Genomic DNA, 16544 nt, shown 5'->3' on the forward strand with positions numbered 1-16544 from the left:
TCTGTTTGGAAGCTGTGTGACCCTCTTGTCTGGTTTTAAATAAAAACAAGAAAAAATAACTATGTAGATAAGCCTTGAGCTACCAATCATTCTCAAAGTCTCTTTCCTTTGCTCCTTGATTGTACAGATAATTTGTTTTATAGCCGTTTCCTATCATATTGAAACAGCAGTCATCTTTATTTGTTTGTAAATATTTGAATCTCTTGTTTCAAGAGCCAGTTTGGTGTAGTGGTTAGGAGTGTGGACTTCTAATCTGGCATGCCGGGTTTGATTCTGCGCTCCCCCACATGCAACCAGCTGGGTGACCTTGGGCTCGCCACGGCACTGATAAAACTGTTCTGACCGGGCAGTGATATCAGGGCTCTCTCAGCTTCACCCACCCCACAGGGTGTCTGTTGTGGGGAGAGGAATGGGAAGGCTTTGAGCCTCCTTCGGGTAGGGAAAAGCGGCATATAAGAACCAACTCTTCTTCTTCTTCTTCTTCTTCTTCTTGTTAAGGGATTCTTCATGGAGCGATTCTCTGATTTCTCACAGATGGGACAGTTTGAACTTCTCTGAGTAATTACACAAGGCAAAGTTTTAGAGAGTGTAGCTAGTGAAGGTTTAGTAGAGATTAAGCACATCAGTGATGGATAAGGGGGGGGAGTACCTTCGGGGGCCACAACATGGCTTAAAGCACCTAGAGAAATGGCACCAGGGTAGAGAGGGAGCATCTGGATTAGTCACTGTCGTCATGGAGACATGCTTCAGTGCTTTCAAGGCAAGAAAGTGGGTGATGGATGGCAAGACCAACAAGCAATTTACACACTACGTATGTCATCTTAAAGAAGTCCGTCGATAATTTGGGTATCCTAGCTCTAATTATCATTAATGGCCAAACCATCTAGAAGCCATCTAATTATCTCTCATGGCCCTTTAGATTAGGTCATTTGTTGCATTGCTAAGCAACCTAGAAACATTGGCTGGCCTTCTGGGGAGTTAATATTGTAAGTGACTGGATGTAGGGGAATGTTTTTTTCTGCTGCCTCCTCAGCATAAAGCTTTGGCAGCATTCTCCCTTGAGACATCTCAGCCATTTGCTCCTATTGGCTTGGACCCTGTTTTTTAAGTGGGGGAGTCACACCCAAGAGAAGACCCTTGTTGATTGTCTCTGGTCTTACGGGAGGCAGGGTTGCTTATCCCTGTTAAAAATTAATTGCCAGGGCTAGGTATGAAATAACAAAACCAAGGTATTTTCAGAGGGCAGCTGTGTTGGATTTCAGCAGAATGGTTAGGTTTAGAGACTGACAATATTTTTGAAGTATAAGTTTTCAAGAATCAAAGCTCCTTTCAGCAGATAATCAAGATGTTGTGCTTCCTTCAATATTGTGCAGATGAAAATGACTTTCCTTACGAACCGCCCTGATCTAGCTTTTTATTATCATCTGATAATGCATTGCACAGCAATGCAAGATCTATATGCTTGCTAGGGTTAATATCCTACTATCAGCCGTGGTGGCCTGGAGATTTCAGAAAATCCGATACACATGCAGACACTGTCCATGCAAACATGACTGTATCGAAAGGGTTGTGTGCGGCAGCATCCGAATTGGCCGTTCCAGGCCGACGCAGCCAGTGCTACACTGCAGGGGGGAGGGGAGGCATGGGTGCCAGTGCATAACTCAACACACACACATGCTGCACACAATCCTAATTGAAACTATACAACATCTTTTCCTATACCGCTCTATACATGATGCCATCTGGGCCAAGTCCGCAATGCATTTTCAATTAAATGAAATGGTTACTCTGATCACAATAAGATATCACTTCTTTCCTGATATAACTCACAGGGTGATGACATTTTTGCAGTTAGTTGCTAGGCTTTGGGGAAATGTCTGTATCTCGATTTGTCTTATTATATATTTTGTAAATATTTTATATGCCAGTAAAGGTGTTGGTTGTTGTTAAAAAATTGCATCAGTAGAACAATGAGAAGAATGAATCCTAAGTTTAAATGTACATCTTTTTTATTGTTTTCCTGTTCCTTGGAAACAGGTCCAGTCCGTTATCCGAAGACACTGGAATCAATACCGGATCCAGTTTGATAACAGCTTTGCTCACTCGGACACAATTCGTTCCGCGTCCTACACAGTCTCCTCCATCACAGATGCTCAGAGCTTCACCTACAATCATGACTGTGCCAGTGAACATTTAAATGGGAAAGCCTGCCTTGACAAGGATAATGTGGTTATTTAAAGCTGAAAAGTTGTATGGCTGATCACAAGAAAAACTCTTGTTCTTCCTGCCCTCTTCCCAAAAATATTTTTGAGTGGATAACCCCAAGAGGACTTTGCTTGTCAAGATACCAACATGGATATTCTTGAAGGATGTCATGAATTTCAGATTGCTTCTCACTTGGGCATATGCATTAGCGTATCCCATGTGAGTATGTGTGTGTTCTCCTTTCTTGTTTATACTGGAGCTGGTCACACCCATGCAACGGATATTTTAAACTTTGACCTCTGATTCCTAACAGTCAGGGGGAAACTGGTTGAAATTTTAATTGGGGTCAGTCCAGTTCCAGGTACATGCATATATGTATATATTTTGTGCATATATGTATCAAAGTATGTAAACTTTTTGCCTTTTCAGTTTCTACTGTGTAGACAAAGTGGGCAATTATTTTGTATGAAGGGAATCAGAGACGGTTTCCTGTTTTCTCAGAAGTTTGTATCACGACTGGGTTGTCTTTGAGGCCATTTTGTTTTGCTCACACACAAAAAGCTTTGTAAATACTACATCATATTTTGTTGTCTTAAGTGTAGCCAACAAATGCAACCTAAAATAAGCCTTGAAAGCAGATGTAATTATTGCAAAATACAGTTCAAGAGGGTTGGGCGACATTTACTCAGACAAAGATGAATTGTCATTGATAATGGCTCTGCAGTGGGGATCAGAGCTCCAACCTCATTAAAATTAGTGAAGGGAACGTATGCTGAAACCTGGCTTGGAACAATAGCCAATGGAACTGAGTGGGCCTTTCTTCTTAGCAAGCAGGCATGGGCCTTAAGTCCATTGTGACTAACGTCAGCTAGACTGAAGCAAATGAGTTGCCTCATTTGAACCTTTGTCTTAAATTGAGGATATAGCAAACGCTGTGGAAACCCAAGGGCTGAATTTGGGCAGGTGGGGGCGCCTTCTTTTCCTTCAGCTTCCACATGGTGCATCTTATAACCAAGAGCATAGTCATATTCACCCACTCCTCACATTCTCTTGCAGGTGTAAGGATGAATGATTAAGATAGCCAGCTCTGGGTTGGGAAATGCCCCAGAGATTTTCAGGGTGGAGCCTGAGGAGCAAGGTCTGGGGGAGGGGAGAAGCTGCAGTGGGCTGTGATCCCAAACAGCCCACCGTCCAAAGTGGCCATTTCTCCAGGTGAATTGATCTCTGTGAGGAGTCAAAAAGGTTGAGAAGTCTAAAAATTATCATATAAATCTATTCTATTTTGATATGCACACAGCCATACATAGAGTTTTTACTTCAGTCCAGGAAAGGTGAATAGAATGGTGTCCTTTGGGAAAATTAACCTGGTGACTATGAATTATGTCCATCACAATATACACATACTTTGATTCAACCTTCATGGCTGTAAACTTTTGTTGTTGTTCACGGATATTTGTGTGTGTGTGGCTTTGTAATTGACCTGTGGAGAAGATCCATTTGGATAGGAATGCATATATTGTGTTGCTCATAGCGATTTTGTATATTTTCTACTGAGATTGTTTTTAATTGACCTTTAGCACGGTGCAATAAAATTTGTATTTAATAGATTTTATGGTAATAACTTTTAGACTTCTCAACCTTTGTGGTTCTAGCTTGTTTTGCAGGTTGAGTTTCTTTTTCCTTCCCTATTTTGTTTCAGAACTCATCTCTGTTACCTGGAAATCAGTTCTAATACCAGGAGATCTCCAGCCATCAGCTGGAAGTTATGAAATGAATGGGCCACATGGTAGAGGTGTAAGCTATGAAAAACCATGAGAAGCAAAATAGTAAAAATATTACTAGCGTGGTATACTGGGAAGCCAGCAGCAGCTTCTAATCTGGAGAGTCAGGTTTGATTCTCCACTCCTCCACATGCAGCCAGCTGGGTAACTTTGGGCTTGTCACAGTCCTGATAGTGCTGTTCTCACAGAGCAGTCTCTCTCAGAACTCTCTCAGCCTCACCTTCCTCACAAGGTGCCTGTTGTGGGGAGAGGAAGGGAAGGTGATTGTAAGCTGCTTTGAGACTCCTTTGGACAGTGAAAAGTGGGGCATAAAAACCAACTCTTCTTCTATTTAATGCTCAGCTTTCCAGAAAAATGAACAGCAGAGACAAAAATAATGATCAAACTTAGAACTAGCACAGCCTCTGTAAGAGTATCATAGCAGCTCCAGAATGTAAGTTAGAGAATTGAAGCATTCATTCTTCGAAGTAAAGCCTTCGGGGAGGGCGGTATATAAATCTTAATTAATTAATTAATTAATTAAAGCTCTTGGATGCTGATATTGTAATAGATTATGATGAAGAATTGTTTTTAAAAACAGTTTTGTACTGGATGCTGTTCAGTTGTGAAAATTTACTTTTGCGAATGAACGCTTCAATTTTCTAGTTTACATTATGGAACTGGAATGATAATCTTATTGAGTCTGTGCTAGTTCTATGGTTGATCATTGTTTTCGACTCTGCTGTTCATTTTTCTGGAAAGTTGAGCATTAAATAGAAGAAGAGTTGCTTTTTATACCCCACTTTTAACTGTTTGTTTTTCTGAAAAGTAGAGCATCAAATATTTTTACTCTTTTGCCTCCCACCGTTTGTCATATTTTTCTCCACTTGGAAATGGGCAACCCCATTAACGATACAGGAATAGAGATGGTGACATCTGTTTCCCCATGCTTATTCTACAAGGGGATACATTTTCCCTGTTGGTGACTGGAAATGCCTGTTTCTGCTATATGTACAATCTGAGCTATGAATTTAAAGTAGAAACCATTTTGGATTTGGATTTAATAAAGAAATCAGGTATTTTGCTTGCCTCAAGGATGTTGCTTCTCTTTAGGGTTGCAAGCTCTGGGTTGGGAAATACCTGGAGACATAGGGAGTGGAGCAGGTAGTGCGCAATATTTGGGGTGGGGAGGGACCTCAGTGGAGTACATTACTATGGAGTCTACCCTCCTAAGCAGCCATTTTCTCCAGGGGAACTGATCTCTGTTGCCTGTAGATGAGCTGTAAAACCAGGGAGTCCTCAGGTCTTACCTGGGGACTAGTATCCCTAGTTTTTATTTAGTTAAAAAAAAACCCTACAGTGCAGTTAATACCTCAAGATGCTATGTCTCTCCTAGATCAGAAGGTTAAGTCACAAAGACTAGGCTGTTGCTCAGATTTCCTGTGGTTTGGAAACCTGGCTGACAACATAAAGATAGCAAGTGAGCTTTAGCTGTGTGGCATCAGCCAAGTTTGGGCATGATTCCCTGTGTGCACATTGAATGAGTACACAAGACTAAGGCCCATTCCGCACAAGAATCAATGTGGCCAATTGTTTACACTAAGCAATTCCGGAATTTAATATAGTGGAATTCGGCGTAACGCGTACCTGCCTTTGTAGTTGAATTCAGTAGTGTTGCAATTGTTTCCCACAGGTTTCCGGTCTCGCCAAAAATCGCTAGAAAGGAATCGATTTTTTCTGTGCTTTGTCCTACCCCTGGCCGTCACTCAAACGAACAGCCAATGGGCGACCGTTATCATGCTCCCAAAAAGCCCCTTTCCCTTTAAGACAGGTTTAAAAAAACACACACACACACATTGCAACGAATCTGTGTTGATTCTTTGCAACGGAGAGACCCATCTAGCTGGCAGGTGGTGTATGAGCTGGCGATTCATCGTTGCCACACTCCTCCGAGTGAAAAAAAAATCCCCCCCTCCCGTGCATGGGCGCGATTTTCAGCCGAAAATAAAGGGAACTTGCAAACAGGGCTTTGTTGTGCTTGGTGACTTAAAGCAGCTCTGTGGAGGGATTGCAGCCGGAGAAGCCTTGCTGGGTGAATGAAGGATCGTTGGTCCGTTGCTCTCCACTCGCTCCGAGAAAAAAAAATGGCGATTGCTTCGCCGGAAGATCAGAGGAAAGAGCCAGGGGGAGGGACTTTGCTGAAACCGCAACAATAGGAACGCACAGGTCTTTTTCAGAACTGTTGCAGATTGCTTGCAAGAGTGTAGCGCTTTTCGGAGGATGAACCCACTTTTTGGGATTTCCCTTTAAGCGCTACAACGAAGCTCTTTTTGCTGATCGGTTTCAGGAGTGTGGCAGATTGTGTGCAACGTCGTGCATAACTGCAAATTAGTAGCGATTACAATTTGCCACACTCCTGCTACATTAAACCTGTGCGGAATGGATCTCTGGTCTGTCTTGCTCCTGACTAGGCAATAACAATTATTTGGTTAGTGTAGAGGATCCCCTGCTGTGCTGGAGAAGGATCCATTCCACTATTGGATCACTGCCTCTGATCAGAAATTGGATGAACCTATAGTACTAGGCTATGTTGCTTGGCAACCGTGGACATAGTGAGGGGCTAGGGCCTGCCTAGCCTGAGCTTCAGATCTCAAAAACTGAATGCACTCCTGTGGGCAGTCTGTCTGCTTAAATCCACTCAAAGTGAATGGAAGCTTTTGTGCAGGACTGCAGCCGAAGTCTTATCAGAAATGTTTCTTGAGGCAGGGGTCGCGGACATGGTGTGGATCTTCCCTGGTGCTTGCCAAGTGTTCTTACGAAGTAGACGGGGCCAGGTGGGGCTCTCGTCCAACGAGTGGAGATTTGATTGGTTGTGCAGATTTTTTAAAATGTTCGTTTGGGAGTGTGGCAAAATTTGGATGTTGGGCTGGGTCTGCTGTTATGGGTCCTTGTGGGTCTGCTCTTATTCTGAGAAGGGTTTTATTTGAAAAGTAACACCATTGTTGGGGTTTCTTTTTTTAAAAGATAGCTGCAGTTGCCAGCTTTGGGTTGGGAAATTTCTGGAGATACGAGGTTCTAGAGCCTTGGAGAGGACAGGGTTTTAGGAAGGGAGGAACCTCATCAAGGTTCCCTGCCATAGAGTCTGTCCTCCAGAGGTGCCTGTTTCTCACTGATCTCTGTGGTTCGGAGGGCACTTGTAATTCTGGGAGAGCTACCGGCCCCACCTGGAAGTTGGTAACCAGTGATAGATTTGTTTTTTTGGACATGTTATTGAAAAGGCTGACAGGAAGCCAGATGATACCTTTTGAATAAAACCTTTGTGAATGAAAGCATGGCAAAATAAAAGTGTGTGGTAAGAAAAACATCTGGAAGTTTTCTGTCAACTGCATTAAGGGCAAATCTGTTTAAAAATCTGTGTTATTTAATGTGAAATGAAGTTACTGTCATTGTTTAGAATATTCTTATGGGAAGTTTTTTCATGATTTACGAAAGCTGCTGGTGAGGAAAGAAAGCTGCCTCCATCTTTCTGAGACCAGTGTTGTTGTTTTACTGCAGAACATGCACCTTCCTCCTCCTTCAAGGTTGAAAGTTAATTGTTTAAGGGGCCTTAAGAGGCAGCTAATCTGGTAGCTGCTAGAATGCTTAAAGGGTCTGCCTATTTTTCATCTTGATCTGTCAAAGGGAAGACTTTAGAAAGTTTTAGCAAATCCTCTTCCTTACAGCGTACTCTTGACTTGATCAGAAACAGTTACTTGCATGTTAAAAACTTAAAATCATAGAAATCCAAAGGCTACATTTATTATTATTATTATTTTAAAAGCTAAGGTTGCCACCCCCCCCCCCCATTGGAGGTGGGAGTCCTACACTGTCAGGCCCCACTCCCTCACTGGCCAGCAGAGAGACCTACCAGGAGAAAGAGGAAGGCCCAGGCGATGTCACGCAGGAAGTGATGTTGTATCAGCGACACTGAATTTTGGGCAAAAGCTCTATGGCAGAAGTCACTTTTACCATAGAGTATTTGCCCAGATAGCAGAGCATTACCTTGACATAACACCATGATGCCTGGGCTTTTCTACTGATCTGGTCTTTCTCATTCCCAGTTGGGGCTGTGATTCTTTAGGAGCACAGGGATGAATTCATCCGTTTAGTTTTTTCCCCTGGGCCAGGGGTGAATTGAACTGCTTATTTTTTATCCCTCTGAAATGTGTAGCCTTTCTGAAAGGTGCAATTTTGGTGACTGAAAGCACGTAGACATAGAGATGTCATGCAAACCAGTATTAAAGTGCCTTACAAAGTTCTTTCGAAGCGAAAGCAAGATAAGTTTTGCAAAGTAAGTCGTCTGCATAAATTCTAAAGGCCACATGGCACAACTTACCTTAAGTTCCTAGTGATAATATTTACTCATTTAAACAGTGCGCACACATTTCCAGCTGTACCACTGGTGTCTGTGCCAAATGTTGCATAACAATACCATGTTCTGATAGCATGCATCATTCTTGGAGAGGTGACACTCAAGTTCTGCTCTTTGCTGTACTCATAAGATCACCACAAAGGACAGATGTTTATGTTAGAACTTTTTCCCTGGAAATGGGTGTGGTGATTTGGGTGGGGGGGGGGGTTGTTCCTGCTTTTCCAAAGCAGCAAAGAAGAGGCCTACAGATGGGTTGTGGGTCCCTTGACCAGGATTTTTCTTTGTAGATTTGAGCCTTACATCTGCTTGGGTGACACAAACCTAAGGAAAATCCAGATCATTGTCTCCAAAGCAACTCTGTGGAGATCTGTGCGTGCTGTGATAATGCTTATTTTGAAAGCAGCAGTATTTATTGCATAACATTACAGTGTTACAAAGTCAAAGTAGGAGCAATGAAAGCTTTTAAGTGGCATGGAAATCTTTGTATCTGAAAAATGGTTCTTGTGGAGTGTGGAAACTTGCATACCTCTGCAACAATAAATTGTGGTTTAAAACCTTTTGTTATTCTCTGGGCAAACTAGGAACCCCTTCTAAAGGAACTGCAAAGGAAAAAAAAAACAAAGCCCTGGTTCTTATCAAGACTAGGCACAGCTGGAAGTATTTGCATGTGAGTAATGCCCCAAATGAGAGAGCCAGTTTGGTGTAGTGATCAAGAGTGGAGGCTTCTAATCCGGTGCACACCTCTCCATCAAAATATATCCAAGAGGAACTTGCTTTTATGAGTAGGAATGTACTCTGCACATGCACTCCGGAATTCCATTTTGAATATTTATTTCTAAGAAGGCAACAGAACAGGTATAGGAGGCTTTGGATGTTTCCCATTTCCCAGATAGAGATTTTATGGTAGTCTGAGCATAAGAAGCTCCTGATCCCTGTTAACTGGAAAGGCCTGGAGTTGAACCAGGGATCTTCTGCATGAAAACAGACGTTCTACTATTGAGCCATGGCCCCTTACAAATTTATTTGCAGGGAACCCAACCATGATAATTCTGCTGCTCTTTGAAGACCCACCTATTATATCCCAGTAATACCCTTTATGGTTTTTTTATTATTATATTTTATTTATTTTTATTGTATATGAAGCGCTTACAGAAAGATGAAAAGAAAAAGAAACAACCAGCTGGCAAAATAATAGTGGATACATGTAAGAGTATAGTCTGTTATCATCTTTAAAAGTACATATTCAGTTCCCATCGCATATTAGTCCTAACCTAAGTTACTGCTATCTTTCTTAGCAAAGCAGTTATTGATACATGAGAATATAATCTGTTATTATCTTAAGTAATATATAATCAGTTCCCATCGTATGTTGGCCCTGACCTAGAAGTTGCTGCTGTCTTTCCTAAGAAAGACCAGGTAATTGCTCCACTGTTCGTCACATTCTTCAGGTGGTCGCAAAAGATGGAATTGTGCTCTTTTCCATGATGTATCTGCTGGCAGGTCTTGAAATATTTGTGCTTCTTGATCCTCCAAACTCAGCAGCGTCACCTGATGCTTTTTGAATAGAGTATTTCTTACAGCCTTGCTGTCAGAGCCCACAAAGATGTCTCTTGGTTGCTTCTTGCATGTGGTCGCCTTTGAATAGACTCTGTATAGTTTGTCAATCCGAATCTCTTCCTCCTCTAAGTAGTCTTCCAGGCTTTCGGTGATTTCCTTCCTTAGGTCTGTTTTCCCAAATTCTTCCGAGACGCCTTTGATTTTTACATTCCTAGCTTTAGATTCTACTTCCAGGGCTTCGGGTTTATCTTCTGCCACTCTTTCCCACTCCTGTTGATTAACTTCCAGACATTGGATTCTCGTTTGATGTGTTGCCAGCTGAGTTTAGGATTGTGTGATTCAGCTGCTTTGGCGGCCGTTCCCTCCGGGTGCAGCCAGCACTGTGCCACAGGGGGGGCGGTGCCGGCAGCGGCATGACAGCGGGCGTAATCACGCAGGAGCAGAATTCCTGGCTACGCCCAGAGGGAACGGCCGCTTTGGCGGCCGAATCGCACAAGCCTAGCTGAGTTGTGTTTTCATCTGCTATTTTTTTCAAACCGTCGATTCTGTCTGACAGCTCTTTCTTCGTATCTTGAATTTCCTTTTCAACCCTTTTGACTACAAACGAAACATCTGTGCGTTAGTTAGGTTTTCCATCGCTATCTGGCTACAAGCTTCCTTGCCTCCCCATCTCAAAAGGAATTCTATGAGGACATGGTCGCTTCCCCCTAGGGTCCCCGCCTCCTTCACCTCATCCACCAACTCTTGCCTGTTGGTCAGTATTAAGTCCAGTATGGCTGAACCTCTTGTGGGTTTATCTACGATTTGATAAATGAAATTGTCAGCCAGGCAGGTCAGAAAGTATTTGAAAGGTTGTCATTTGGAGGAGGGCAGGATGCTGTTTCCATTGGCTGCAGAGGAAAGGACACGCAGTAATGTGTGTCATAATATCCAAATTAAGCCATATGATGCCATATGATAATTCTTTGCTAAAACAGCTAATCAGTCCTTTTGAGTTCAGTCGTAGTTCACAAAAACATTGGAGAAATAAAACTGACTACGTCAGTAATTAATGGCAGACACTTTCCTAGTTGTAAAAAGAAATAATTAAAAGAGACTAGTTGCTTGCCCCATTCATCTCTACTCAAGATAAGCTGCGCTGGCGATGTACTGTCTTGAGTTGAGAATTATATGTAACCACTAGTGGTGTTCTGTTATTGTCTCTTTTAGGTCTGTCTTCTATCAGGTTTTCTCTTGGTATCTTTCTGGCTTTGTTAATCTGTTTCTTGACCTCACTGACTGGGTACCTTAGTTCCAAAAAGGTTTATTGTAGATCATTAAGATGGGAAACTCTGTCTGTGGAACTGGAGCAAATGCAGTTATAACATAGGGCCTGGCTGTATACAATTGATTGTTTGGTATGTTTAGGACGGTAGCTAGAGCCATGCAGGTACATCTCTCTGGGAGAGGTAGCAAATACAACAGAAGACAGAGTCAGAGTACAGGATGATCTTGATAGGCTCAAGAACTTGTCTAAACTGAATACAATGAAATTTAATAGGGACAAATGTAAAGCTCTGCATTTAGGTAGGAAAAACCATCTACACGAATATAGAATGGGGGAGACTTGTCTTGGCAGTGGTATGTGCAAAAGGGATCTAGGAGTCTTAGTAGACCACACTTTGAACATGAGTGAACAGTGTTGCCCTGGAGGGACGGACCAGAACCAATGGGATGAAATTAATTCAAAAGAAATTCCATCTAAACATCCAGAAGAAGTTCCTGACAGAGTGGTTTCTCAGTGGAACAGGCTTCCTCAGGAGGTGCTGGGTTCTCCATATTTGGAAATTTTTTAACATAAGCTGGATAGCCATCTAACGGAGAGGCTGATTTTGTGAAGGTTCAAGTGGGTGGCAGGTTAGAGTGGATGAGTGATAGGGTTGTGAGTGTCCTGCCTAGTGCAGGGGTTAGACTAGATGACCCAGGAGGTACCGTCTATGATTCCATGAGTAGGCTTTCGGTATAAGGTGGTCTCTAGGCATCCATTATTTATCTTTACAGTAGTGTCCAGAAAATATATTCTTTCCATAGATTGGTTCGTCAGGAATTTCTGTTAGATGACTGCTTAAAAACTTCCAAAGAAGGAGAACCCACCACCTCCTGAGGAAGCCTGTATCACTGAGGAACCGCTCTAACTGTCAGGAACTTCTTCTGGATGTTTAGCCAAAAAATCCTTTGAATTAATTTCAACCCATTGGTTGTGGTCCAAACCTTTGCGGCAACAGAAAACATCTCTGATGAAAGCCCCTCAAGTATTTGAAGATGTTTATCATATCACCTCTTACTTGCTTCTCTCCAAGCTAAACAGAGCAAGCTCCCTCAACCTTTCCTCATACAACTTGGTCTCCAAACCCATCACCATCTTTGTAGCCCTCCTCTGGACATGCTCCAGTTTCTCTACATCTTTTTTCAGTTGTGGTGCCCAAAACTAGACACAGCACTCCAAGTGAGGTCTTACCAGAGCAGAGTAAAGTGGTAACATCACCTCATGATCTTGACACTATCATTCTTTTAATACAGCCCAAAATCTCATTTGCCTTTTTAGCTACCGAGTCACACTGCTGACTCATGTTCAGACTGCCAGATCCTTTTCACATGTACTACTGCCAAGACAAGTCTCACCTATCCTATAGTGATGCATTTGATTTTTCCAACCGAAATGCAGAACTTTACATTTTTCACTATTGAAATTCATTTTATTCATTTTAGCCAGTTTTTCAGCCTGTCAAGATCATCCTGTATCCTGATTTTGTCTTCTGGTGTGTTTGCTAGCCCTCCCAGGTTAGTATCATCTGCAGATTTAATAAGCACCCCCTCTATTCCTTCATCCAAATCATTTCTGAATATGTTGAACAACACAGGGCCCAGGACAGATCCCTGATGCACTCCTCTCCAAGAAAATGACAAACAATTTACAAGCACCCCTTGGGTACAATCTGTCAAGCAGTTCTTGATCCACCTAATAGTAGGTTCCATACCACATTTTCCCAGCTTGCCAATAAGAATATCATGGGGAGCCATGTCAAAAGCCTTACTGAAATCAGGATATACAATGCCCACAGCATTCCCATGATCTAGCAAGGTAATAAATTTCTCACAAAAAGAGGTAACGTTAGTCTGACATGACTTGTTCATGAGAAAGCCATGCTGATTCTTAGTAATTAGTAGTGATTTGCTAACACTGCTCAAGGACCAAATGATCTAAAATTTTGCCAGCTTTAGACGTCAAACTGATGGGTCGGTAGTTAACCAAATCTTTTCCCCCTTCGTGAAGATGGTGACATCTGCCCACCTCCAGTCTTCTGGCACTTCATCTGTTCTCCAAGAATTGTCAGAAATAATGGACAGAGGCTCAGAAATTACATCTACAAGTTCTTTTAGTATTCTTGGATGCTATTCATCTGGCCCAGAAAATTTGGTTTCATTTAAAGAAACTAGGTCCATATAGTGCTACTCCTCCACCCTTCTTTATTTGTCTGTCCCGTTTAAATAAGTTCAGTCCTATTATTCCAGTTCTGTGAGTTATCCTATCAGATTTCTGTAATGCCTATTAGATCATAGCCCCCTTCCTTTATTAGGACTTCTAGTTCCTCCTGATGGTTTCTCATACTCTGTGCATTAGTGTAGAGACATCGTAATCTTTCTGATGTATCCCAGGCTCTTAATTTTTGAACTTTCCTGTAAGTTAATAGTTCCCTGAATATGTGCCTTTTACTTTAAATCTGCAATGTTCCCATCTACAGTTATCTTTATCGAACTAGGCTTAGAATGTACATCTCACTCCCCCATTGGACTTAGTTTAAAGCCCTCCTCACCAGATCCAAAAGACTCCTTGTAAAGATATTTTCCCCACCTTCATGAGGTGCAAACCGTCTCTCAATAGAAGAGCCTCTCCCTTTGCTACGGTTATGATAGTTCTTGTAAGTCTAGCCAAAGGAAGAGCTATTAAAGTTCCTTACCTATTGTCAGCTACACTGCACAATGGTGATGTCAACCAAGGAGTCTAACCAGGGCTGGTGGAAGGGGCAGCTGGACAAAACAGGCCAAAACTTTAAAAGTTCTTTGTGGTTATTTTGTTCTGAGTTCTCACGAGGCAGCAGTGAATCCATCAAATTCCTTGCTCTCTCTGCCAGACACTACCTACATCTGCCAATCAGCTGCTCATCTCTGGCTGGGACATGATTTGACTTCCCTTTGTCCTCTGGATGCCTTTGGATGACCTCTGCAGGCAGTTAAGCATGTTTCATCTCAGGGTGCTGGAAGCAATTATCTTGTCTGTGATAATCAGCAACCTAATCTGCAGGGAGGATGAACATTATTTCTTCTGCTTGTGCAATTTTCGCATTAAGTCCTGACCTCTATGAACTTCAGGATCTATGGGACTACATTTCCCATGACTCTTGATTCCTAGGATTACAGCAGGAACAACTGTTGCCATCATGATACTTGCTCACACAGCTTTCTTGAAGTCCTTAGGCTCAGGTTCGGGCAGGGGAGTTTTGGGGGGGGGGTGGAGAAGTATACTAGATGAACAATTAAAATGAAAAATAAGCTATCACCTATTTACAAGAAGTTCTTGCCATCAAATTTCTAGCAATTCCTTGAGCTACCAGTCTGTTTCCGGGTCAAGTTCAAGATTTTGGTCATGACCTTTAAGGCTATACATGGTCTGGGTCCTGCCTACCTGCAGGACTGCTTGGTTTCTTATGCCCACTGCAGGGCTCTTAGCTCTGTGGGTATGAATCTACTGGTAGTCCCGAGACTCGGGACGTTCGCCTGGCCTCGACCCGGGCCTTTTCGACCCTGGCCCCAAATGAGCTCCTGGAAGAGCTGGGCCCTGCCAGAGTTGTCATCTTTCCGCAGGGCCTGCAAGATAGAGCTCTTCCACCAGTCATATGGTTGAGACCAGGGTGTGGTCCCGATATTCGATCTAGGACTCCCTGTGTCCATCTGATTGATCTGATGCCTCACTCTGACAAGCAGAACAGCAGGATGGTTGTCCCTTGGCTGGACGAGGGGAATAGTGGTTTGTTTGTTTTCACCTGCCGCCTTTGTATTAATAGTAGAATAATAGAATTATAGTTGGAAGGGTCCATAGAGGACATCTAGTCCAACCCCCTGCTCAACGCAGGATCAGCCCAAAGCATCCTAAAGCATCCAAGAAAACTGTGTATCCAACCTTTGCTTGAAGACTGCCAGTGAGGGGGAGCTCACCACCTCTTTAGCCTATTCCACTGCTGAACTTCCCTGACTGTAAAAAAAATTTTCCTGATATCTAGCCTATATCGTTGTACTTATAGTTTGAACCCATTACTGCGCGTCCTTTCCTCTGCAGCCAATGGGAACAGCATCCTGCCCCCCTCCAAATGACAACATTTCAAATACTTAAAGAGAGCTATCATGTTCCCTCTCAACCTCCTTTTATCCAGGCTGAACATTCCCAAGTCCCTCAACCTATCTTCATAGGGCTTGGTCCCTTGGCCCCAGATCATCCTTGTCGCTCTCCTCTGTACCCTTTCAATTTTAACTATGTCCTTCTTGAAGTGAGGCCTCCAGAACTGCGCATAGTACTCCAGGTGTGGTCTGACCAGTGCCATATACAATGGGACTATGGCATCTTGTGATTTTGATGTGATGCCCCTGTTGATATAGTCCAAAACGGCATTTGCCTTTTTTACTGCTGCATCACACTGCCTGCTCATGTTTAGCTTACAATCCACAGGTACCCCAAGGTCTTGTTCACACACCATGTTACCTAGAAGCATATCCCCCATCCAGTATGCATGCTTTTCATTTTTCTGATGCAGATGAAGAACTTTACACTTATCTTTATACAATTGCATCTTGTTCTCATTTGCCCATTTTTCCATTGTGTTCAGTTCTCATTGAACTCTGTCTCTATCTTCTGGAGTATTTGCCAGTCCTCCCAATTTGGTGTCATCTGCAAACTTGATGAGTAGTCCTTCCTTCTTGAAGTGAGGCCTCCAGAACTGCACACAGTACTCCAGGTGTGGTCTGACCAGTGCCGTATACAATGTGACTATGACATTTTAGTACCCATGGAGGCAGTTCATCCAGTCCAAAAGACTTTGTTTCATTTAACGAAATTAGGTGTTTGTGGACTGCTCCAACAGTGATCCTAGGCCACCATTCCCATTCCCCATGTTGTGTTACATTTTTGCCACATTGATCACTATATCCCTCACAAGAGAAGACTGAGGAGAAATAGGAGTTAAGCAGTTCAGCCCTCTCTTCATCATCTGTTATAATTTCACTTTCTTGTCCTCGCAGTGGTCCTACGGTGTCCCTATTCTTTTTCTTCCTTGAAATATAACTAAAGAAGCCTTTTTTGTTATGTTTAGCATTTCTTGATAGCCTAAGCCAGGGGTAGTCAAACTGCGGCCCTCCAGATGTCCATGGACTACAATTCCCAGGAGCCCCTGACAGCGAATGCTGGCAGGGGCTCCTGGGAATTGTAGTCCATGGACATCTGGAGGGCCGCAGTTTGACTACCCCTGGCCTAAGGTCATATTGAGCTTTAGCTTTTCTAACACTCCCCCTACAATTATTGC

The 16544-nt window shown here is 42.8% G+C and overlaps 1 protein-coding gene across 1 annotated transcript in view; it reads left to right on the top strand.

The window, feature by feature from the left end:
* Positions 1 to 5054, top strand: part of LOC143828164 (calcitonin gene-related peptide type 1 receptor-like) — a 150681-nt gene extending 145627 nt beyond the window's left edge. The window contains 2 exon segments of the mRNA XM_077318416.1: positions 2038 to 2235; positions 2237 to 5054. Of these exon segments, the coding sequence (XP_077174531.1) occupies positions 2038 to 2235; positions 2237 to 2260 (222 nt within the window). The 3' untranslated portion in view covers positions 2261 to 5054.
* The last annotated feature ends 11490 nt before the right edge of the window (positions 5055 to 16544 follow it).

The sequence above is a fragment of the Paroedura picta genome, unplaced genomic scaffold (genome assembly GCF_049243985.1).
Source record: "Paroedura picta isolate Pp20150507F unplaced genomic scaffold, Ppicta_v3.0 Ppicta_v3_sca19, whole genome shotgun sequence".
In the NCBI taxonomy this organism is placed as follows: Eukaryota; Metazoa; Chordata; class Lepidosauria; order Squamata; family Gekkonidae; genus Paroedura; species Paroedura picta.